This window comes from Tubulanus polymorphus, chromosome 6 (genome assembly GCF_964204645.1).
Source record: "Tubulanus polymorphus chromosome 6, tnTubPoly1.2, whole genome shotgun sequence".
NCBI classification, from domain to species: Eukaryota; Metazoa; Nemertea; class Palaeonemertea; order Tubulaniformes; family Tubulanidae; genus Tubulanus; species Tubulanus polymorphus.
In genome coordinates, this window is record NC_134030.1 from 6516479 (window position 1) to 6541746 (window position 25268).

General features: G+C 36.9%; 3 protein-coding genes across 6 annotated transcripts; 2 read left to right on the forward strand and 1 right to left on the reverse strand.

Moving 5' to 3' along the window:
- Positions 1 to 292: 292 nt before the first annotated feature.
- On the forward strand, positions 293 to 3210 carry LOC141907532 (HIG1 domain family member 1A, mitochondrial-like). Of its 2 annotated transcripts, none has more exons than XM_074797206.1 (3): positions 293 to 479; positions 858 to 969; positions 1216 to 3210. In XM_074797206.1, the coding sequence occupies exons 2-3, from the start codon at positions 882 to 884 to the stop codon at positions 1422 to 1424; spliced, it is 297 nt and encodes a 98-aa protein (XP_074653307.1). In that variant the 5' UTR covers positions 293 to 479; positions 858 to 881; the 3' UTR covers positions 1425 to 3210. The 2 variants fall into 2 exon arrangements, with proteins under 2 accessions (XP_074653307.1, XP_074653308.1); XM_074797207.1 differs by lacking the exon at positions 293 to 479 and adding an exon at positions 586 to 764.
- Positions 3211 to 8168: 4958 nt separating this feature from the next.
- Positions 8169 to 23856, reverse strand: LOC141907239 (serine/threonine-protein kinase DCLK3-like). 3 transcript variants are annotated; one of them, XM_074796822.1, is made up of 8 exons: positions 23794 to 23856; positions 20094 to 20571; positions 14068 to 14100; positions 11808 to 13651; positions 11306 to 11452; positions 11096 to 11228; positions 10833 to 11000; positions 8169 to 10607 (listed from the first exon to the last, which is right to left on the reverse strand). In XM_074796822.1, exons 2-8 carry the CDS (start codon positions 20488 to 20490, stop codon positions 10390 to 10392), a joined length of 2940 nt encoding a protein of 979 aa, XP_074652923.1. In that variant the 5' UTR covers positions 20491 to 20571; positions 23794 to 23856; the 3' UTR covers positions 8169 to 10389. The 3 variants fall into 3 exon arrangements, with proteins under 3 accessions (XP_074652923.1, XP_074652924.1, XP_074652925.1); XM_074796823.1 differs by lacking the exon at positions 14068 to 14100; XM_074796824.1 differs by lacking the exons at positions 20094 to 20571; positions 23794 to 23856 and adding an exon at positions 15637 to 15670.
- Positions 23857 to 23944: 88 nt separating this feature from the next.
- LOC141907313 (protein transport protein Sec61 subunit gamma) lies at positions 23945 to 25148 on the forward strand. Its single transcript, XM_074796920.1, has 4 exons — positions 23945 to 24039; positions 24400 to 24500; positions 24612 to 24714; positions 24988 to 25148. Exons 2-4 carry the CDS (start codon positions 24407 to 24409, stop codon positions 24995 to 24997), a joined length of 207 nt encoding a protein of 68 aa, XP_074653021.1. The 5' UTR covers positions 23945 to 24039; positions 24400 to 24406; the 3' UTR covers positions 24998 to 25148.
- Positions 25149 to 25268: the final 120 nt, after the last annotated feature.

The window sequence follows — 25268 nt, forward strand, 5'->3', positions numbered from 1 at the left end:
GACATGGCTGTTTTATGTGAGATGATGTGCTGGAATTGCCATTTTCAATTGCGGTTTTACTTTTTTGCAATCACAAGATTGAATATTAAGATGAACATAATTACTTTTACTAGATTGAAAATTATGACGGACGTAACAAAAAGAATGGTTCTTAATTGACTCCATCCAACATATAATTAGTCGAAAGTGAACTACTAGTAGACTGTTTGCTTGTCGATGAATCCGCACTCCTATACTGAAGTAGAGACCGGCAACCAGTCTAATATGGAAACATGTAGTTTAAAGTCCACAGACAGTCCACAGTCCGTATTTTACTCACACCATTGCTTCACGGGTCATCTCGCGTGTACGACGTCTAGCCGCCCGGTTATAGAAGCTTTTCCTGGAAATTGATTGTTTAAAATTCACCTTAGATTATATAGCAATAGCTTGTAAAGCGATCGCAGGATCACAGCGTATTCATTCTTGGTCTGTTAAAGGTAATTCCGATGCTGTCAATCAATATTTGTCGAGGTTTAGAAGGAGGATGCGGCGTGAATGTTGTTGTTGGGTTGTATGTTTTTATCATGAATCTGCGTGACCTTGAAAAGATATTTAGGGTACCCTGGAAGAGGATTTCTAAATTCGGAGGGCTCGCCAATGCGGGGTCTGCTCTTTGCACTGGAGGGGTCACTGATGCTAAGGAGGTCATCACGCCTTTGATATGGCTGGCAAGGATGCTGTGCTGTAGTGTTGCCTTCAGTTCTCCAAGAACTTCATATAAAGTGACTGGTCTCACTGTTACTGTTCTGCTAAATAACCTTCAACTGATGATATATGCTGACCAGCTCGTCTTAATTTCTGTTTCTCATTTTCAGTTGTTAAATAAATAAATCATCATCATGAGCGGTGGAAAAGCTGGAGACTGGGATGAAGAAGTGTCTTCGAAGTTCATGCGTAAAGCAAAAGAGGCTCCGTTTGTACCGATAGGTAAGTAATTCCAAAAGCAGCCAGAGAGTAGCTTGGTGGTATAGATTATTGATAATCCGTCCAAGTTTAAGCTGCTTATAATGTGTGGGCAACACTTCAAAGGTCATTATTGAATATATCTAATATAGGGTTCTATCGTGATCCGAATAATTTAAAGCTAAACTAACAAACCTGCGTAATTCTCTTGTGTTTCAATACGACTATTGCTTAATTTGGATATTGATTATTTTCTCGGTATGGTTTCAGGTCTAGCTGGTTTGGTCGCTGCGCTCGGTTACGGAGCCTACGCTTATAAGAATCGCGGTAACGTGTCTACGTCCGTTTATCTGATGTCGTTGCGAGTGCGCGCTCAAGCGATGGTCGTCGGAGCAATCACGATCGGTGTCGGCTATTCGCTGTTTAAAACGTTCTACGAAGAACACCGCCCGCATCCGGTCGAAAACAACAAGAAATAACTTGTAGTTTACGCATCCGGTACATTAGAAGAACACTGCTCTGCTGTTTTCAATTTCATTCTGCCAACAGACACTTATTCATTTTACTGTCGGTTATAGTTATTAATATTGAAATGTTTATTCCACGAAATGTGCTAGATATAATATCATTTGTCTCTTGAGGATATTGAAATTAGTCCAAGCAAGCATCGATTATTGAATAATCCTTTTTGCTATGTGCTAGTTGTGATGTATGAAAGAATTGTCTCAAATTTTTCGAAAGTTTGATGTTGTGTTTACTGTTAAACTGCTCTTTCAAGATAAGTATTAAATATCTGTTGGTAGAAGTGTAAACTTGAATACCAGTAAATATAACCCCCTATTTTAAGATATTCAATATAAAGCCAGTAAAGCCCTATATATACTCGATCGTTTACATCGCGCTGTGTACCGGGTTCAGTTTCACGAAAAAGGTTTTGGAAAATTAATGGAGGCTGTAAAAAAATAACCGATTCATGGCTAAAAGCTCAGACATACAATTTTTTGAAACTGGTCCCTGGTCTATCGGACACAGGGTATGACGGTATGTAATGATGTATAGTTTGAAAAGAAGACTTCATCTCGTGTGCATTTGTGTTATATCTTAACATATATAAGTATAGATTTCAACAAATTAGGTGCCATCATCTGTATTATGTATGTCTTTAAAACGATAACAGTAGACGTAAGTTTGAAATTCTCTGTCCGTCGAATGGAAGAATCCTTCACCTGTGATTAGCTCCCTACGATTTTATACGATCACATTTGTATGTGTTCACAAATTTTAGATGTTAAAAAGAACTAAAATAGTTTATCTATCTATGCGTGCTTCCAAAGATTATACGAGCACGGTTTAAATTTTCAAATGAATTTACAAATGAAATGATTAGAGATTTTTTGATATTTTTGTTAAGCAGTATTGCAAGGGCATTGACGACGCAAATATATTTCTATTCAGATAGTGAAGTAAAATTGTTATATCGGGATTCTACTTGTTCTCTTTCGCTCTTAGAATAGAATTGCGAGATACACCGTTATTTTGTGAATGTATTAAGTTTAGTGGCCTGTTATTGATTGAAATTCTGTTAATCACATTTACAACCATTATGCAGTGAACTTCGCCCTTCTCTGTCAAAGCCAACTCAGACTTTTGACTTGAATTAGTCTTTCTGGCTTCCGAACGAATTGTCCTATCCTCAACTGGTAATTCACTTGCCTCGGACCAATTGTGTCCAAGTTAGGCGAGGTTGACTGTATTTCGTAGCGAGTCACATATAAACTGCAACTGCTAAATCAGAGTATGATTACCTGTCGACTTATATGCAATTGGCTTTTAGAACAGTGAGTGTTTAGATTTGAATGATTGGAAGGTTATCAAATAATCTTTTCGTCGACAGTATTATGGGTTTAACTGGAATAAATGGCTTAATTGTAACCGTATATAGAGAAACGTACGATAATCAGTAGAGATAAGATGTTTACGTGTTTTTCGTCTTGATTGGAAAAAAAAACTGGAAAATTCACAGAGATGCAGTTTCACACATGTATTGTACGTAAATGCTACACTAGTCTAACTAGTAAAATATTTTTGAGTTTAAATCATCTGATGGTTTTTTGTGTTCATTGTAAAAGGTTTTTGTGTTTGTGTCAAATGGACGTTTTATTTCAGTTGGAATGCTTCTTCGTCAAATGATTGAATTGTATATGAATTACTTGTAATGTATTGATTGACAATGCGGTGTATTGGATGAAATAAAAGATGAATTGGGATTTACTCATGAATTTTATGTGTCGCTGTCTTTAATTTAATTTTGGACTTTTCTGGTTTGGATATTTGTTGCATCTCTTTACTGCAGGCTCCAGAGCCCAGTTCCACTCCATAACAGCTTTGTTGAATTGATAAATTACTCTGTCGTTCTTGGAAACAGGTTTTGGAAATTGTTCGAAATGGTAATTTTTCCAGGCTGTGGAAAAGCTGAAATTTTGTTTTATTTTCTATGGCTATGGAAAATCAGATAAATCTTTCAAGTTTCCTGTGTATTTAGAATTTTGGGCTAAATGTCTCGCATTTGACAACAAACTTTATGAAAACACTCAATGGTATTGATAATTAGTACTTAATTACCTTGAATGGGTCTAATTGTCTGTTCTGGGTTAGCAATGTGTAATTTAGGGGTATGGATTTCTAAGGGTTCATATGCTAGTTTCAAACCTGATATACTCCTGAAAAACTATCTAGTCTCTAATCTTCCAAATAACCTCATAATTAACTTAACTAAATTTCGAACTGCAAATCATAAGCTCCCAGTAGAAACTGGTAGATGGAATAATACAGAGCGTGCTGAAAGAACATATCAATTGTGTAAAAATGGGATTGAGGACGGATTTCACTACCTGGTACATATCTAAATGATAGTAGGGAATTATATCTAGACAGCAGATTTTATACGAACCCCAACCTTTTCAAACATAAGTTATTAATGCAAACCAAAGACAGCCGAATTTCGTAAATTGTGTATTATCATTGTGGTAAAATTATGAGATTTTTCACTTTTCCTTAAAAATAGCTTGCATGTAAACGAATTTTTGATTAGGTATATACCTACTGTACGTCGCATATAATGAAATTTTTTTATGTACTGTATATCACTCAACTTGTCTTTGTATTAAGACCAAGAGTTTGTCAAATAGTAAAGTAAAGTAAAATGAAATTGGGTAACCCGTAAATTAAGAACCCTGTGACTGATTCGCAATTAGATATTTGAACATGGATGTCTTTGCGCAAGTGGTTCAGGCCACCGATTCTGAATACCTTCATTTTTTTATCTTCGGCAGTCTCGATCCACCTTTGTACAAGTTATTGTAATTCAAAAAGCGATGTTTGATACCTTTTCACAGCCCTCTAAATGCAAGAATATACAGTGAATGCAGAGTTTTTAATTTATCGCAAGTACATTGAAGCAATTACCAATTTCTAATCGCTCAGTTTAGGTAAGAATTCGACACAAAAGGTCGACACAAAAGGTAACACTATTTTCGGCCATGGAAGCGTTGTAACCTCGGAAAAAAATCCCGAAAGACTACACAATTACTGAACCATTCACAAGAATGCTTTGTCAAGTGGGATTTCTTTGAAATCATTTTTCATACTATAATAAAACTAGTTTTTTGTATGATCTATTTCGAAATGTCTATACTAAACTGAGGTTAGAAACAGATCCGACAGACGGCTTGACCTGGTTACCGTAGAAATGAGCAGCTTATTTTCACCTTTAGAAGTTAACGAAAACAAATATTTGAATTGACGTCTCTGTGTGATGAAAAAAAAACTGAAGTTTATTTTATTGATATATATGATTGTCTGATCTACTTACACGTCACATATGACGAACTAAACCGAGAATATTCATTCAATCTATACCAAAATATCCGATCTTAGTGCTTCTTTCGGCATATGTGATACTTAATTCAGAACGTCGATTTTGCATTCGGCATCATCATATTATATTCGGAAAGAGAGTGCCTAATACCAGGGGAACAATATTTTTCCTATTGCATTTTGATATACAAGTTGACGAACCCTTTGACGAAATAAACATTATCAATATCAGGTGTTTGAAATTATGAATATATATGTGTATTCATACTATGATTTGTGAAGGTCGACCGAAACCTTACCCGGAATTATTACAGTTCAAAGTCGAAACACACTCTGTTTTCAAGAATATGATCTCACGAAATACTGATAATAATATATATAAACAGTACATGAATTACAAGCAGAATTTCGCGTGGCCTTTGCTATCATAAGATATCGACTATCAAATTGGCAAAACGTTCGCACAGCAAGGCAAAATGTTCGCATAGCAGGTATTCTTCTAAATTCAAACGAAAAGTGATATGTACGAAATTATAATAAATTAAACATAATAGTTTCAATGCTCCTTACCCGAGGCTACTATCCTCTCTACGAACAAAACCTAACGAACTACAACAAAAGATTTCTCGTGTCATCTTTCACATCTATTTGTCGCCGAAAAAGTCGAAACTTGACAATAAAACACAAATAGATATTGTGTATTACCGCCTTTAAGTCGATCATTTTTAATGAATTTCTCCGAGAATGAATTCTAGTAGGACTGAGACAGACGCCGAGCGAAGTTCTGCGTCCAACTATCGCCCCTCCCGCGACTGTAACAGATGCTACGGTGGTGCTAAACGAATTCGCGGAACGGTTCTTCTATGGAAAGTGGTGAATTTCACACTTGCATCTCAACGAACACACATCATACTGAAAATGAATAATTTCACGACGAGTTACCGAATCGGCCGTCCGTATATAAGTTACATTTCGCTTAGATCAGTGGGGATAATGGCCGATGGTTTTCGACAATTTTCGTTGGCAGCTTTACCAGCTATGTTTTGCCTAGGCACGTTCGGCAATGTCGCAACTTTCGTAATAATGATACATCGTCGATTTCGACGTTTGTCTTATGCTAACTACCTCATCGTTTTGTCCGTCTGTGATTTTCTGTATTGTATTAGTTCGACAATTATGCCAGTCGTGCATTTTACAGTGACGCGTTTCTATTCGAGCGAGCTGATATTCTTTTTGAATTCTGATGCCGGCTGTCAATTCTATCAGTTACTTGTCAATACTGCGGGTGCCACTAGTTCATGGCTTATCGTAGCAATATCTATCGAGCGCTTATCAGTTGTGTGGTTCCCATTGACGGCACCGTTGATATGCACCCCCACATTTGCGAGAATTACGACGACTTTGATCCTCATTGGTAATCCAATAGTTTTATACGTTTTCCATTATGTCCCGGAGATCCATTTTTCGCGAGTTTTCGAAGGTTGTTACATAGACGAAAGTCTTATGGACTACACAAACATTTTTTACGTAACCTATGTATATGTTATACCACTGACTCTCATCATATTTGGCAATTCTATGATCATCATACGTTTGTTTTGTAGTGTGAATATGCAAGTATCTTCGACTAACAAAACGTCGAAATCGGTTCGAACTACTGTGATGTTAGTAACAGTTTCACTTGTTTTTGCATTTTGCACTGGACCTGTGACCATCGCGACTCTTTTACCGATTCCAAATCGATACTTTCAATTTCTCAGCGTTAATTTCTTGTCCCAACTCATCGCTTGTAATTACGTAGTTAACTTCTATATATACATTTTGTTGGGAAACGAAATAAGGAATTTTTTCATCAAAAATATTTGTAATTTTTGCAACAGGAATCCGTCAATGCAGCTCCAATGATATCTTTATGAAGTAAGTGGTAATATGAACTCTAACACGTTTTAGATTCAATGGTAGCACGGGATGGAATATGTCCACACCTTACCAAATATAATTTTGCGTACATATGCAATGAAGTATAAGTGAGTCATAAAAAAGATTTAGGTCGAAGATTGGTTTGCCTAAGTCTATCCGCTATTTCATTTACCGAATTTTTCGTGTTTGTGAAATGTCATCTAATCGACCAATATTGAATTAATTCCTAAATTCTTACCAAAAACAGAACAAGATTTATTTCAGCAATCAAGAGATTTTTCGAATGAAATAAGAAAAGAGAACTCTGAATATCAGGCTGGATGGGATGGCAGTCTTGCCAATGAAAGCCTTCCGACCAGCGACACTTCAGCGGTGCAACACGTGACTGCCTAAAAAGCGGGCTTCGGTTCAACTCATGTCGGTCTCGGGCTGCATTCAAAAAACCATCAGATCTTGCACAAAAGCCCAAGACACTCTATTTTAGTGTATACAAGAGATTCTAAGTGGCAGTGTTGACAGTTAGTAAAGGCAGCACAAGTTATTCCTCTCCCAGAAAATTTAAGTAATTGTTAAAGGCGGGGGCGTTGGTCGTATCTCAATGCCGATCACTGCCGAATTTTGGAATTTCATGGCAATAAAGAAGACCCCTTTTGCGCGTAATCTCAAACTCAAGCGGGTACAGATCAGTCGTCAGGAAAGATATTTTAAAAAATTCAACGCAGGCTTTAACTGCAAATAACCCTCTTTAACCTCTGTGAAAATTGGAAATATAGCTTTAAGAGATACTTCAAAATTATAAAATATTGCGATTTCTTTTACGCATGGTTAAGATATGCGGTCCTTGGTTTCACATCGTCACTGTTCTCAATTGTTGCGTTCAAAAATTCCAAGAATCGCCAGCAAATATCTGCATTTCATTTCCTTTAAAATGGTGTGTAAATTGATTTCGTCGAGCAAGGGACTGCAGAACTATATGATATTCAATCTAAACTTATGTTTTAAAAATGAGCGCAAATTATCGCAACAATGGGGACCTCGCGGGACCGCCACAAAATGGCGCCTAGAAACTGGAAACTTCTTTATTTAGAAAACAATCCAGATATTTTGATACCAAATCCTCTGAGTAGTCCTCACTTCAGTAAGTCTAATTGAGAGAAACGTGTGTACCAGTCAATCATCGCAAGTTTGTGATAGCTCGTAGATGCAACTGACAGATGCCTGTGATATGCTTATGGATCGAAGCAATATTAATTACTGGGAAAGGAGGGTTCGGGCGAACCATGCGTATGTTGGTAGTGAAACAATCACCCACAATAATAATTTCCTCGAACAAATCAGTTCCAACGCGCGAGATCATCCTTTGAGATCATTTTAAGACTAGTTAACAAGCAAACCATTTTCTGTAACTTGATCTAAACTTTATTTGAATATAAAACATTTTCTGTTATGATATAACTATTTCGTTACTCTGAAGGAATATTGCTATCTCCATTTGACCGAATTAAGCAAGGTTTACTGTATTCAAATATATACTCCCAGCAGATTTTCGATACAAAAAAAGGAGATATGAAATCCACATCATCGTTTCTTTCGTCGTCACCTTACGTTGGACGGAACAAAACCTGATTCATCGTTTAAAAAGCAACTCAAAAAATGAGTTAGAAAATCTCCACGCAACAAGATTCCTATTGAAAAGAAACAATTTCAGCAGTTGGTGACATATTCACAACAAATCGATCAACATTCAATTTAGTAATTCGAAGTTAACGTGATCTTCAATGAGTTATCGACGTGCATTATATAGATAAATGGGCAGTCTTAAAGAATTAATGTAGCTGATCAGATTTTATTCATTTCATTTAGAACTAGAATCTTCATCTAGAATTTTACCAAATGTGAATGATATTTGCTTTTCTTTTAAATTTGAAGACCCAGAGATCACCTGTATTGTTGGTATATAAGTCAAGATTGTTGGTAAATGAATAGATATTCTTCTTCAAAGCAGTGGGTACAGAAAGTTGATAGGGGCTCAATATTTTCCTAGCTATACAAGAGTATGCTAGATTTACAAATACGTGTAGATATAAAATACAGCAGAATGGACGGAAATTCCTTATCTTGTTACAAAGTCTCCAGTACCTGATTTTAAAGACTGATTCTAATCCAACCCTGCAGATTGGGGTAAACGCATCTGTACGTCTACCAAATCAACACCAGCGGTAAAACTAGTACCCCTGGTAATGTCACATTGTCAAAATGACGCATTTTAAATCAGCTAAGTCACTGTGAATACATAATCGGTCAGATACCAAATATAACCTGATATCTCGATCACTGAATATCACTCTGTTAACTATTTACACACAAAATTTACAGTTTAGGCTAAAAAATGATACTTCGTTTCTCCTGATCAGCCGGGGCACTTCTGTAAACTGCAATCAAATTTGTAATCAGTTCATTTCTATAGCTGCCGGGTCTATTATGGTTAGTTTGATCGTGATCTTAAAAAGATTAATGTACAGGGTAGATAGGCGGCCGGTCGGGTCAATTCTTAAACTCAGCAGAAATGAGAAACGAGGTATCAACTTTTAGCCTTACAGAAGCAGCGTACAACCACCGAACTGAATATAGGATAAAAATCGACGAATAAAATGAATACATAACAAATTGAACTGAAATACTACAGCTTGCCCGACAAGAGACAATAATAGAATGCATTAACAAAAACTGTGACAGCATATAACAAAACATTTATATATAATATATATGAATATATACATTATACATGTACAATAAACTATTATTAAGAAATATCACAGACAACTAACATGGACTTAGTTTAAGTAACTACTGCCATCTGGAGGTAAACATCTATTAATTATTGTGACTGAGGCCTATATTGCGATTTGTACACAAGCACAGAAAGCAGACGCGTCAGGACTTTGTGAAAAAATCATATTTTACTACATATCTGACAGGTCAATAGTGAGAATGCAGTAATTGAAATTGGAAAGCAATAATGATTTTTTCATGTTCGAAATAGAAAAATATCAGCTTTCCTATAAGAAGGAATGCTATATCATAAATGCTGAAAACACTAACTGTTGTGAAAATTTGCGTGTGCTACGTTTGTGCAAACTGTGATAAATCATTCATTTGGCACTTATCAAACTACAATATTAGTGTTTAATTACTGTTACAATGAAATCCTTTGTATTTCATCAGATCTATTACAGCTCCAACTAATTTCTAAGCTTAGTAAATACACTCGCGACTTGTAAACTTAAATCTACCGGCTTCTGATGAATCTCTATCGTGTAATTTCTCAAGGAGCATCGATACAACTACAGATAAAAAAATATCTAGTGAGATTCTATGAATGTGTGAGTTCTTTTGAAATGTTGTGAATTGGACGGATAATTTATCACAATATTTCCTCATTTACATGATAATAACTGATCAGATTATTATGACCTAGTTCTGTAATGGTGGCCTCGATACACATAGAATTACGACTCTTCGAGATCGTCCGTTCAATAAAAGATGTCAAACTTATTAACGGCGACTGCAGAACCGGGTCGTGAGTAACGACAATTTACAGATTCTGTGTTTTCTAGTTCAGAAATAAATCATCTGCTCCTATGCTATCTACTTAGTGCCGTGAAAGGCTTTACGATGCGAATCCAAGTTCAGTTTTCCTTGTATTTCGAGTTCCTTGCGCAAATTGATTCTGTAACTAGCCATCGATTCGGGCGGATGAAGGGTATTCGCTTGAGTAATAATCCACGGATGACACAATACGTCAATCGCTGTGTAGCGGCCCTTCTTTTCAACGACCAACAAATTTTCGATCAAATCTTTTGCCGCTACAAAAATAATCAAAAAAACATTTAATTCATTTATCTACCGATATGTGGTGACAGATGTCATTCTTTTTTAGTACCAATATATCTTTCCAGATGGAAGCACAATTTTCCAAGGACAAGGGCAAGTTCTATACACTAAACAACTCAAATCAAATTATATCTTATATCTTTGGGGGAGGGAGGGGGGTCGAACAAAAATATATTGAGAAATATTAAGCAACTTACATCGTGAAATATTATCCCAATACGGTGACAGGAACTCGTATACACCCTCTTTGATAAATTCAAACAGTTCCGTCTGTTTTCTTTCCTGACTTCGAAACGGAGGAAAACCACACAGTAGAATATAGGTTATAACACCTAGAGCCCACATATCCACCTCCAAACCATACCCTATAATAGACAAGACAAACAAAACAGTTCAATTCGATTACATCTAGAAGAAAACTGTTAGCTTTTAGGTTCTTAACTCAGAAAAAATCATTTACCTATTTCTGAGAGTATCTCTGGTGCTACGTAAGTAGGTGTGCCACAAACTGTCATGATGGGTTTATCAACTTCCATCGCTAGTCCAAAATCTCCGAGTTTCAAAGTCATCGATTCATCTTTATTATGACAAACCTAAATTGAAAGCGCGCATAATGAATTGCAAATCTATAAAAAAGCGGGAAACATTCAAATATTTTTGAAATACCTACCAATAGATTTTCTGGTTTCATGTCTCGATGAACTATATTGCGACTGTGTAAGTAGAACAAGGCGTTTGTTAAATCTGTCACCATACTCGCTGCTTTTTTCTCGCTAAACTTCACACTCCCCGTTATAGCATCGAATAAATCACCTCCCTGTTAAACAGAAAATGGGAAAAAATCACATCTTCTTCGCTATAAGCAGTAGTACTGCCATTGTTCTTGTCTGTGTAATAAACGTGCATTTGATTGGCGATGCCTTTTCACAGAAAGCAATCAAGCAGGTTTTCCATACAATGGCACCTGATGAAGCTAATCTTATTTGAAAATGCTTTGCAAAAGATATCTTTTGTTTTGTACTTCAGGGAATGCACTCGATGAACTTCGTATCTAGCTGAATGACTTATAAAGAAGAAGACCTACACAATCAGAATTGAAAAGCTTTGACATCATGGTTTTACATCCGAACCATGGCTTCAAATCAAACTTTCTAAATTCCTGACTCATTTACCTTCACTAATTCCATCACTAGGAAAATCTCCGACCTTGTTTCGTATTCCTCTTTCAGTTTACAAATGTTCGGATGGTTGCACATTTTCATCACGGCTATTTCACTTTCGATCATGTGCTCTTTGCCTTTCAGTTTTGCTTTATCGACGATTTTCATCGCGTATTCGTTATTAGTGTTTTTTAACTTGCACTGTTTGACTACGGCGAAATTACCATCGCCGAGCGTTTTGCCGATCTCGTATCGATCGTACACATGATTTACATTCGATATTTGTCGTTCCATTTTACGCTGGGCTGGTGTCATTTTAGCTGCCGGTCTTTTTCCATGATGATTATCCGATGAATTTTTTTTCACATTTTTTACTTCTTCTTTCGATTTTGGAGTTTTTTCTTTATTATTATCGGACTCAAACCGCTGAACTTCTTCGTCTTGTTTCCTTTTCTGTTCATTCGCTTTTTCCTGTTCCTCCTTTGCCTTTGCTCTTTCTTCCTTTTCTCTATCCTCTTTTTCCTTTGCTCTTTTTTGCTTAGCCTTTTCTCTGTCTTCCATTTCTCTTCGTTCGTTCTCTTTTCTTTCCTCCTCTTTTCTAGCGACCGCTGCTGCCTCTACCTCACTGTTATCGCCCTGACCACTATTCATCTCTTTCACTTTATCTATTTCGTCGACATTCGATGATTGTTCATTATTTTTACGTTGTGATTTCCGTCCAGTCTCTAGACCGGTATCTCCAGCTCCGATACGCTGATCCTGGCCGCGATTCTTTCTCTCGGTCGGCTCCGATTCGCTTTCACTCGCTCCGCTCTGTCGTACCTGACTACCCCGTCGCCGACGCCGATTCGCTCGCTGTTTTTCGCGATCTTCCAACATTTTCTTATATGGATCCTGATATGGACGCAATGGAATCAAACCGCGTCTTCGTTTTTCGTCGTCTAGCGCCCTCTGTTCGGCTTCGAGTCGTTTTTGCATCAATCGACGCGCTCTGTCTCTATCATCCGCGCCCGCTCGCCGTTTTTCATTTTCCAACCGCGACTTATTGATTTTCTCGCGTTCGTACGGGTCCGACGACGATGGCGCCACCTGCGATGACGTCTGTTCAGCGCTGCGTCGATTCTCTTTATCGTGATACGTATTACGCGTTCTTCTTCCATCGCGCGGATCAGTCGACGCAGCCGCGCGTGACTTACGCTCTTTCCGATCCATTGAGCTTTCATTCTTGTGTTCCGCCTCCCCCTGAGATTGTTCCCCGTCCGCGAACCCGCTATCTCTCTTATCGTCGTCGAATCCTTTGTTCTGTTTTTTCCGTTTTTGCCATTCTCGTAGACATTTCTTCGTGTAATCTCGATCCGTTCCGAGTTCGTCGAGAATGTCCTGAACGTCGCTGATTCCGACGTCGTCTTCGCCGACCGCGACGTAAATATCGTCCTCGCGGAAAAAATCGGAAACGCTTTGAATCGGTTTTCCTTTCGCCGAAAACAACTTCTTGATCTTTTTATTCTTCCACTTCGGTCCGAAACTCTCCGATATGTCGATCATGAGCTGTTCGAACGATCGTATGCTGTTGCGGTTGAGGAGAATTTTCACGACGGTTCTCGGACGATCGCCGAATCGTACGACCGTTATCACCCGCGGTTTAGCGTTTCCGCCGGGATCGCCGCGCGCTTGCGTACGCGCTGCGCCACCGAGGCCCGCGCCGGCGCGACCCCGAGGGAAGACGTTGCGATTGTGTCTATTCGGATGAAAGCCGCCGTACATTCCTTTGAAGTAACCACCGCCGGTTCTATGGGTCGGGTACGAACCGGTGAAGTTGTTGAAATCTTGGAAGTGGTCATAATTGTTTGCACGACCTACGAATAGAAAGTAGTGTTATACGATTACTAAACCGATCCCCGATATTCAAATTCTGTTGAATCTGAAATACAAGATCTTAAGTAACTTTTTAAAACTATGAAAAACACAGTGCAAGTATGAGTCATGCAAATGGATGTAAAACTGTTAATACATTATAAAATAGACCAAACAATTAGTATTAGATGTATAAAACTGTCGCATTCACCATAGAAAATTGTCATAAAATAGAAAGGCAACCTTTAACATAAGATAAAATACACCCTCCCGCCAGAAATTCAAACCTGATGGCACCGTTAGACCGAATCAAATCTTATCATCAGGTTCGAATTCCAGACACAGAGATCAGGGATGTATCATCAAAACAAAAGATCGTAATGCAAAAACAAACAGTGCTCGACGCGGCACAACTTACCATCTGATTTCTGAAGAATACGAGAGGGATGGTCTAAAATTAAAACGTTTGAACGTGAAAGCAAAAAGTGATTTCAAGCTATTTCATCTAGCTAGTGATTTATATGTGTTCGATTATGGGGTGTCCAAAAATTGCGTAACGCCTATGGGGTGGGGATGTCAAAAAGTTTGTGACGGATTGTTACAAGGGGGTGTATTACAGGAACAGGTATCAGGCGAGCCTTAAAATACACTGTAATAGGCATGAAAATGATATTGACCATAGCGTAAAGTTTCAAACTGGTGCTGTGATAGAGATTTTGGCAAATAATTCAAGGGGGGCAACATTTTGTAGGAGAGGGTATCGAAAGTTCCCCAAAAAAGTGTTACGTAATTTTTTAACAGCCCCTTATGGTTATGGCTCAGGGTCTACAATGATCTACATGACTAGAAATGCTGAAATACGGTAGCTGGTAAAATACTTAAATAAACTGGACAACGACTAAAAATCAAATGATCATCGCAGCAAGATTTAAGCCGAGGAATTGCAGAAATCGATTATCAGATGATGTTAATTATCTGTGTCTTTATTTTAACCGCATGCTCCAGAAATCTGCACATCTAACAGAACGCTATTCTTCTCTCCAGCATGAAGCGATATAGGCCCTACGCTTACGGATATGAGATATGGATATATGACATTTTTTCCTATTCAAATGTAATGTAATCCATTAAAACTGGTTTTAAAACATCACAATACACATTTCCCACGATAAATTATTGAATTCTATATGTTTAAACGGTAGAAATGTGAACAATGATTGTTTATATGTAATATATTCTTGAACCTCTTTTGAACTCTGATATCATTAAATAATATGCGTTCTCAAGCTATTTATTCCCTGTTCTCAAGCTATTCCCTGTTCACTGTAGCTTCTGACATCTTTGTACATTATACAACACTATAACTTATTGAATGCTTGGAACTTTCTAAAATCTGCTAGAAAAATAGGGAGGAATAGGGCAAAAAATACCAATGCGCTAGGCAAATTCAATCTGTACAATTCTGAAATTCAATTCAGCTTAAAAAATAAATAATTTTAAGATCGCTCACAAGTATTCTAATAACTATAATACCGAAAGATAGTTTGAGCTACTCTAGTTTTGCTGCATTTCATTTAACTTATGTAATTTTTTTCAGTAATTTCACTGGTATGCCCTGACATGAAAGCCTTGATGAGGATCTTAGATCAAATACATCATTGTGTCATTAAAACTAATAATGTTTCATAGTTACTATAGTTACTATCATGAAGCGTATGATGAAAATATAAATTCTACAAAATCCATAGTGACTAGTCTAGATATATACCAAATCTAAATCGTTAAAAATTCTTTCGAATTTTAATCAATCAGATGTTATTATCCTGGGAAAATACTTTGTCTTTCGAAAAAGGGGTTAAGCTTAAGATGCATTATAAAACCTGACCAGATCTAATGTAGATCTCTCAAAACTTATACTCAGCAATTTGTCAGTTGAGTTAGTTGAAGGCTTTAAAGCTAAGCTACAAATGATTAAACATCTGAATACCTTTAAAGAAATCATGACTGAACGCGGGATATAGATAACTACTGCTGTGATCATGAGGATGAGCTGTTAAAATTCAAAAAACGTTTCTCTTATACATCGGATACACACGCAAAATATATATAAGGTTCTCGGTATTAACACGAATGCTCTAAAAGAACGGTTGAAATACCACTTACTTTTTCTACCCCAGATATATTTGCGATATAATAACGGAGGATCAGGACCGATTTCTGGCAGATCGGGTACAAAATTATACTGTTTTATCGCGGCCATTACGCGCTTCTGATGTTAAGAGATTATTATACCATTTCACTTAGTAAAATATCGATTTCATTGTTAATTGTTAATTCAAGTAGGTTTACACGATTTACACCTGTCCCAAATCATAATTTAAGAAGCAAACACCTTTTCATGTTTGAAGTCTCAATCACTGAAGCATGTCTGAAACGTTTTAAATCAGTAAAGATCTTTTTATCCGAAATTTTGTTTGTATTTGCCTTATAAGCACCGATGTTTTTGTTGAACTGGTCAACTACGCGCGTTTGACAGGATTAATCCTTTCTAGTGTGAACTTCTAACGCACTAATTAATCCTAATGCGAGTAAATCCTGCTTACGAACGTAACTCGGACTCCGTGCGGGGAACGGCCGGAATATACGCGCTCCAAACCTCTCAGCGGCGGAATTAGCACAAAAGCGTTTGTTTTGTTGGCAAAGCGAATAAGTTTTTTCTCTGAATAGTTTCCCTTTTCGATCAATTGACGAAATGATATGTCATTGAAAACCGCTCGCTCACGCGAATACATTAAATCAGTATGAAAAAACGAGTTCTAACGAAAGAATAATAAAATCACAGTCGGAATGAAAGTAAGTTTTGAGGGTACGCGTTTATTTTTAGTCCGATGTATGACATATCGCTGAAGCCGATTTATGTCGGATTTTCAATAGTTGATTTATGATCGTATGTATTGAGAAAGAAATACCCAATCAGACATGTATCGAGAAAAAAAACAGGGTTATTTGGTTATTCAAAATAGAGGAAATAATTTATTTTGAGTCCATTTTCTGATTTTCCATAACCATTGAGAAAAAAGAAAAATTTCCATAGCTTTTCCAGGGCCTGGAAAAAATTCCTATTTTCCATAACTTTCCAAAAACTGTAAGAACTCTGAACAAAATACACATGTTCCGTTCCCAGAACATAACTTGCGTTGGGGATGGCGGTGGTTTGTCGGGGGCGGTATATCTGGGGTTGACAGTGGGGTTGACAGTTTTTGGGGTACCCAGTACTTGGAAGTTGAAATTCTCAATACAGATCAGAGTAATTCTTTTCTTCTATTCTAAGATGATATGTATTAAAGACACTTTTAGGTTATTCTAAATGACTGAAACATTTTTGCAGTTAAACGAAAAACAACTTTCCATTGTCAGAATTGAATTCCGACTTTTCTGAGAATAAGGGTTTTGACTGTAAGTGGACTAAATTCCATTAAGCAGACAACAGCCCCCGTGGATACGAACTAATACACATTTCTTTACGCTTCATTCGCTCAACTCTCTCATATCGAGAACTAATATTATCTTAATGCGAACTTCGCAAATTGAAAACTATTCCGATTAAATGAGCTAGAAAAATGTATGTATCTTTCGAAAAAAATCCGTGGGAAAATAGCTTAAAAGATTACCGGTATTCTCTATGATTCGCACACTTACCTCCGCGAAAAAGAAACATTTTATACCGAAACGATTTTTAGTCCAAAATATGATTCAAGTCAAGGCCTCACCATCAAAGCAAATTCCACATTTTAAAATAAACTCTTAGAGTTGAAATTAATAGATTAATGAATCTTAATACGGATAAATCGTCAACACACAGCTTTCGAACCAGGTTCTGGCCCTACTTGTAAAGTTATAGCTCTAAATATATATATTCTCTTAACGTTAAATTTTGATCATTCGCACAGGTCCCAATAGTGGTGGTCAAAACGTACAAGAAATATTGACTTTACCAGAATAAATAATACAGTCCTCCCGGTTGTTCAGGCCATTTAAGCTTTTAAAATCCTGAGCAATTAAACCGTCTATCGGTCAATTTGAGTTGTATCACGAGCTAATACAGTATTTATACTATGGATTTAATATCTTAAAGTCAGTCTAAAATTCTGTCCCGTCGTTGTTCGTTCGGAACCAGTAACTTATCATGCCACGTGCGCTAGATAGAAAAACAAGACGATATACCTGGTCGCCATGCCGATAATATACTATACATCCGTTTGGCAGATTATAGATTGACCCTCTCTTGTCCAGGTTACGTAAGATAAATAGATTGTTATATACATCCATATATATATATATATCAGATAGACATATCTAAACAATATCGATACTCATTACCCCCTTATATTATCAACCATCAGATTACCTAAGTAATAAGACACTGGATAACATGAATACATACGATTTCTCATTGAATTATAAATTAGTGTTAGGGCCTAACCCTTTCAGTGATAACTAATCAATACCTGAAAGTACTGGAGATAATTTGAAAATTAAAAAAATTCCACCTCAGTTTGTTGAATAACAGGCATTACTGCTATAGTGCATCTACACTGTGGTGCGGTGTATTGTTAGTTACTAATATTATGTTTCACAGTTGCTGCCATCTTCCAAGAGAAAAAACCAATTACTAATAGGCCTTACACCAAAACACTAAAATGCGGTGTACTATCAAAGACCATCTCCGCACTTTATACATCGCACTGCGGTGTAGATGCACTGAAAGGGTTAAACGAGAGACACGCGTACATGCAAATTCTGAGCAATAATCGATGATGATTGAATTGATTTGAAAGGTTAGGTATGGTAAATAATCAACGACGACAACATTCTCTACGCATGATATGAATGAGTATTGTATGATAATCGAGAAACTGGTGTGAATTGCTATGGGTTACATTAACACTACATCATCAACACCACGCAGTAATTGACTATCAGAAGGAATGTACCCAAACAAATGTAAAAAGGGCTTAACCCTTCCAGTGCATCTACACTGCTGTGCAGCGTATAAATCGATGATGGACTTGGCTAGTACACTGCATCAGGTCGTATTGATGTTATTAGTAAATAGTTCTTATCTCTTTTGAAAGATTGCAGCACCTGTCAAAACAATGAAATATCAGTTTAACTACTGATACACCATGCCGCGATGTAGACTATAACAGTAGGCTATGCCCATTATTCAACGCACCGGGGTGGAAATTTTATAAATTTTCAAATTATCTCTTGCGCTTTAGGGTATTGATTATCAATTTGTCAACACTGAAAGAGTTAAAAGAAAAGTCACCATGAACTTTGATATAAATTTCAACTTTAAATCACCCAAATTAACAACTTTGATAATTACGGAAAGTATAACAGTGGAATCTGCTTGCCCTAGAGCCCTTTGCTTGTGTGACAGTTAAATATGTGAATTCTCTGGGGCCTATTAAGAATAGATTAACAAAAAGCAGAGCTAAGTTAAATTTTCAAATCCAGTAGTACCCAACCTGAATCCATCCATCATCCATATTATTTTCCATAGTAGCGTCAGATGCTTAATGCGACCATGTTATATGTAATGGTATCTCACCACTGCACCAATAAAGTAGAATATAAGCTGCCATGGTCATTCAGCATTTAGTTTGTTTAGTGAACCTGTCTCTACTGTGTGTCTATATAGCACGTCTAAGTGTTGTATTTATCAATCATTAAGTCCAGTGAAATAATGTAAAACACACGTAGTTTAACCATTAATTCTCTAACGATCTCATCCCGTGACAGTAATCCCACGCGTTTTCCATGGCACAGGGGACATACGTTTCAAATCACTGTTTAAGTTGGATTGAATTTTAAATGACTTTAGGGATCTATCCAGCGTAATAACAATTAGATACACAGCAAATATGAATGTACTAAAATAAATATAACTTTTAAACCTATCAGTTGATACTGTTAAGTCTACTGTAAAGGGACCGATCCAGAAATTTAGCTAGGGGAGTTTACACGGATTCATTCAATGGTATTTGGCCAGATTTGCTTCTAGAATTTTGCTTTCAGAGACGCATTCTGCGCTGTTTTGATTGTGTTATAATTAGCTGAAGTATTTGTTTATGGTGGGTCGCTAGGCTTATACAATAAGTGCATTTTTACAATTGTTACCCCCTAGTCCGGGAATGGCAGATCCAAAATTTTCTGGAGGCATTTAGAGGGGGTTAACTAAAAACTAGTGAACTTGTGATAAGCTACAAGTGGACGACAAATCCTTAAGTTCAAGTTTGTGAAAAAAGAAGGTGGCAAATGCATACACTTTGAAGACATCCCTTGTTCCATGAGCTAACAGTGATTTGACTCAAAAAACTGCAAAGTTGATCTGAAAACTGCAACCATGGAACAGGAGGTTTGGGTTCAAATACTCACCATTAGACCATCGTTCGATTTGATGTTTTCCGTATTGGACCGATTTAAATGCTTCAAATCCGGCGCATACATATTCCCCGCCGTCTGCCAAATCCTCGATGTCTCTCACTCGCGTGCCGCCGACCGGCGTATAAATCTGTCGAACGCCGTACGGCAACTGAATCGTTTTCGGTAATTTCGCCGTCAAGTCGCCGAGCAGATCGTGAAACGACAGATACCGATGCGGCGTTATGTGCAAGCGTTTACCCTTGAAGTACCGGTCGCCGTTGCAGAAGAAGTGTACTTTTCGCGGCCGTCGTAATTCCCGATAACGGTCGTCGACGAGGTCGCGGTGCGTCGTCGATACGTCATTCACCGCCGGTCGGTGAATGGGAGGCAACGAATCCATCATAATCATCTTCAATGATGCATCATTTTTAAAGTCGAAAATCTGCCACCGCCGTCTTGGTCATCATAGCTAATCCAATGTTATCAAATCCTGAAAAATAAAGAATTGACTCTTGAAACCGAAATCAAACAGGGTGGCCACTTTTATTTCCCCTATTCCTTGTCAGGCACGTTGTTTTCCCTGACATGATCTGCTAAGAATCTGATCAATTAACAGTCGGATACTAATTAAAACATGTTGACAGAAACTGTTTGATTTTTCGCACGATCTAGCAATCTCAACAAATTTCACTGAGGAGCTCTGGCTTTGACGTCCAGGGACTTTGAAGAATCTGATTTTGTTAAAGTAGCTCATTTTATTGATGAAGCAGTGAAGATATCAGTTGAAGCTAAACCAAAAACAGGTAACGTAAAAATCTCCCTCGAATAGGAATAACTTTTAACTTTTAACTTTAACAGAGTGGCCACTTTCCACCAATTTAGTTTTCCCTGATTTTTTTTATTCCCTGAGGTTCTCTGGTTTTCCAGGTCAGTGGTCACCCGCGGCCGTTTTCTATATTCTAATTTGCTGATGCGCCAGCTAAACTGTTACCATGGTAGTTGCTTCCCTTAGTTATAACTTAAGCCTAGCCAAGAGCTGCATATTATTCTTACAGTAGTAACAGTGTGGACACATACACAAAATTGTGGAACAGTGGAACCTCAGATAAAACAACTTATATCAGTTATTACAAAATTTTATCTTCTTCTTATTCTTATAGTAATTTAATACTGGATATAACGAACTATTGGTTTATAAAACTATCAGGGGCCGGTTGCTCAAAAGTTGGTTTAAGTCTGACCAGTGAATAAATTATATGAACTTTTAATCGTCATTTAATGTCATCTATAAACTGTTTAACTAATTTTCTTGATTTTCTGGTCCCCTGAAGTGTGTTGTGACGAGGTTCCACTGTATAAACCCTTCAATCTGTGAAAATAACTGATCACAAAGTCTGCTTTATACACACTTACCAAAGAAAGATAAGAGTATTACTCAAAAAATTATTCCATCACTCGGACAATGGGCGTAATGTCTCCTTAAACATGAAAACGTGATGTCACCCGGTAATTTTATTTCTTTAAGAAGCACATTACCGGTAGTTATAATAAACAATTCCACTAAACATAGAGACAAAACAGCTTTATCTATCGACGTAGTATCGGGCATGAATATAGTTTCAGTAAGACACACCACTGGCAGCACTATTTAAACCTTTCAAATCTAATCCTGTTTTTATGCCGAAAAAAAAAAACACACGCGAAAACATGATTACCGGTTATGTATACGGCATATATACATACAATTTCAATATTGTAGAAAGCGCTCAGAAATTAATAACTAATCATTATGGGTAATAACGATCATATATAACAACTGGAGAAAACTGAAGAAGTCATTGGCCCCGACGCTGTTCTAACCCTTTCAATACCCGCCCGCATATATATACATAAATACGTATGTATAAACTTTCCATAGAATGCCAAGGTATTCACATTATATGGTTACTTGCAGTAAGACAATAACTGAGATCAATGAGCGTCCAATATCTTAACCTGTACGCAAAATATACTGTTCATATTTCAATGAATTACGTACAGCTATTAACCCCAGCCCCCCCCCCTCATAAAGGGGTTTAAGGGAAACGCCAAATTTGTGTCCTAATGCAGGTGACTTGATGAATAAGTGATTGAAAAAATATCTCAGCAGTTCATGAATATTTCAATGAAGCGATCAGTTGCAATGATTCACATACAGTCCCTGGAGAATTATGTTTGAGAAAACATGCTTTTATGTGATTAGTTTTTCAAAGCCAAAATCTGGCGAAGGAAAAGTTCTACAAAGTAAGACAATCAAATTGTCTATTTTCTACAAACTAAATATATGAAAATTTATCTTTATACAGGGTGACCACTTTCGTACTATATACAGGGTGAGCATTTACAAATCCAGTTTTCCATGTGATTACAAAAGTCCCTGAGTCAATTAGAGAAATCTCTTGGTTACAATTACACTTGGTGAAAATGTTACAATTAATTCACTTTTCAGTGAATCTCTAACTGATAAAGAAACACTGTGGTCAAAAGCATTAGGCCTATCCAAATTCTCTGAGATTTCCAGGTTGTTGGTAAAATTTGTCAAGTTTTTCAAGATTTTCCTCATTCTCTGAGATTCCCAGTTTAACAGTGGCTACCCTGTTATATCGCTGCAGTGAGCAGCAATGTATGCACAATAATAATAACACTGACGAGCATAAATCAATGAATGTCCCGCACGACTGGTATCCAAGTGCCTCGTGACTAATGAGGCGCTTTTTTATTTATTGCTCCTCGCGACATAACTCTGCCGCCTGTCACTGGTCCCTTGGTTATTTCAGTTGCAGGTGAAAAATCTAATTAAATTTCACTCGCGAGAGACTTATTGAAATGTCCGACGACGATATTCGTGGAATTCGCTACTAATAAATCAAACGGAAGTCATCTTGTCGCGGCAATGCAATTATTGATTTTAGATCTTTATACGCGGTAACTGGTGTTAATGCATTAAATGTTATGAAATTAATAGAATCAGACTGTAGATTAAAGACAATAAAAGTAGCCATATTCTTTTATTTGCGATTATGAATAACAGAGCATGTAGCAAACCACAAATCTTAGCCCTCCGGTTTTGATCGTAGTTACTGACTAATTGATCAATGGTGTTAAGCCAGTACAATCTGACGGCAGGGTGCAAGGTTCCGGGTTTGTGAAACTATCCGATCAAGAAATTAAACCTTCACAAGATATAGTCCTCGTATAGTTAGTTACCTAATCATACCAACTGACAATGCTGTGGAAATATCTGATCGTAAAACTAAACCACACTGACACTGACAGACAGGTTACCGACTTTAATTTTAGTTAGTCCTTTTGCCTGGCGAGTAGTGTGGTACTGTATTGATTTGTGAAAAAAGCTACATAAAATTCTGGAACAATTTCTTAGATATTTGCGATCACTGAGAGACGAACAACGAATAGTTAGTAAAAGGATAGTGAAAATCTGATAAAATATTCTGGCAGTGACATCAATAAAATATATTTACGTTGAATTGATTTTTGCTTTGAGATAACCGAAAGATAGCAATTTTTTGTTCTATTATAGTCGTACATAGAGTATTAAAACTTAACCAAAGAACAAATTTTACCAACTACTTGACATTCTTTTTCACAACGTCTTTAAATGAACCTAATTATCTGAAAACTTAAACAAGAACGTAGAAAAGTGGTGACTTACGTGAGAGAAATTAGATTATTCTGACAGATCGAGTGTGTACGCACCTGCCGCCGCCATGTTGTTTACCTCTGTATCTAACACGATTATACGGCAGCCGATTAGGCGACCCCGGTTAAACTACGGTAGACGAGAATGAGTAGACTGGTCGCCGCTTGTGACGTGGACATCCCCGAAAACCCGGAAGTGATTCTTTTTGTTTGTAGCTTTTCGCCAGTTCGAGTGTTGACACGCAATCAAACGATAAATGTAAGTTAGAGAAGCCAAAACAGAACGAAATAAATACGTCGATACTTTCATATTCCGAAAACGAATTGTCTAAATTAATTTGAAGCTATCGTATAGATCTTATGTGACTGAAATCGATGTTGACGTAAAAGCGAAGTCAATTCAATTTCAATCCACCACATATTTATTTCGTGTGTTTGATTTGACTATGTATTGGACATATCTCATGATTTAGTCAAGTACTACAAAAAGTAATCTTGAACGTGGCTATCGTTAGCATGGTGAAATGTTGAATTGTCTCCACACTTTAAACGTGGGCAAGTGTTTCTCATATTCAATGGTTGGTTTATCATGTGCATGTTGTATCATGTTTTTCATTAGATTCACCATGGATCAGGTTATGGCATATGTTGAACCTGCGAAGCAGTTCTCAAAAGATTCAATCAGATTAGTGAAAAGATGCACAAAACCAGATAGAAAAGGTATAATCCATTGTATTATATGCTATAAATAAGCCAAATTAATTATTAGAAGGCTCTCGAGCTGGCTGTCTCTTAAGAATCTCTACGATTAAAATGTTTTCTACAATTCAGAATTTCAGAAGATCGCTATGGCAACTGCTATCGGATTTGCAATCATGGGATTCATCGGATTCTTTGTGAAATTAATACATATTCCAATCAATAACATCATTGTGTAAGTAAAAAACCTTGCTGAAATCTGAATTTCTGTTGAAAGTAGATTTTACCCCTAGAATTTCTGATTATCAGAATATTCTATAAGATTGATTAGCATGGAAAATGAGAAATTATTGTCATACTTGATTAGAAATAGTTCATTCTATTAGAAGAATTTAAGTAGTGTATAAAAGCTGATCTTTGATATAGATTTTTGGTCGCAGAGATTCAGATGATCATCTAAAATCTTGAGCCCTGATTTCATTCTGTTATTGTTTTCTTATTTCTTCAGAGGATCCTAGAGAAGAGGTCACAACCCCACCTGAACTTCCTAATGTGTATAGTTTCACAACATTCTGAAGAAGAGATCGTTGAAATATGATATGTGTGTTTTATTTAAAAATGTATTGTCTCTAAAAAATGAAAATAAAATAAAGTTATCTAATCTACTTAGAAGAATATGTTGTACTGTATTTTGATTATTCGATGTATGGCATTTTGCAGTTGACTAGGAAGAAACCTATACCATGACTCCAAAATAAGACTCGTACACCAACTGATGGAGATACTGTT

What these genes read in the sequence shown, in the direction of transcription:
- LOC141907532 (XM_074797206.1), top strand. Translation starts at nt 882, where the DNA reads ATGAGCGGTGGAAAAGCTGGAGACTGGGATGAAGAAGTGTCTTCGAAG. An exon ending in GGCTCCGTTTGTACCGATAG is followed by an intron (nt 970 to 1,215) that starts GTAAGTAATTCC and finishes GTATGGTTTCAG; the next exon opens with GTCTAGCTGGTTTGGTCGCT.
- LOC141907239 (XM_074796822.1), bottom strand. Translation starts at nt 20,490, where the DNA reads ATGATTATGATGGATTCGTTGCCTCCCATTCACCGACCGGCGGTGAAT. An exon ending in AATCGAACGATGGTCTAATG is followed by an intron (nt 14,101 to 20,093) that starts GTGAGTATTTGA and finishes TTTTAATTTTAG; the next exon opens with ACCATCCCTCTCGTATTCTT. An exon ending in TTGGGATAATATTTCACGAT is followed by an intron (nt 10,608 to 10,832) that starts GTAAGTTGCTTA and finishes TTATTTTTGTAG; the next exon opens with CGGCAAAAGATTTGATCGAA.
- LOC141907313 (XM_074796920.1), top strand. Translation starts at nt 24,407, where the DNA reads ATGGATCAGGTTATGGCATATGTTGAACCTGCGAAGCAGTTCTCAAAA. An exon ending in CACAAAACCAGATAGAAAAG is followed by an intron (nt 24,501 to 24,611) that starts GTATAATCCATT and finishes TCTACAATTCAG; the next exon opens with AATTTCAGAAGATCGCTATG.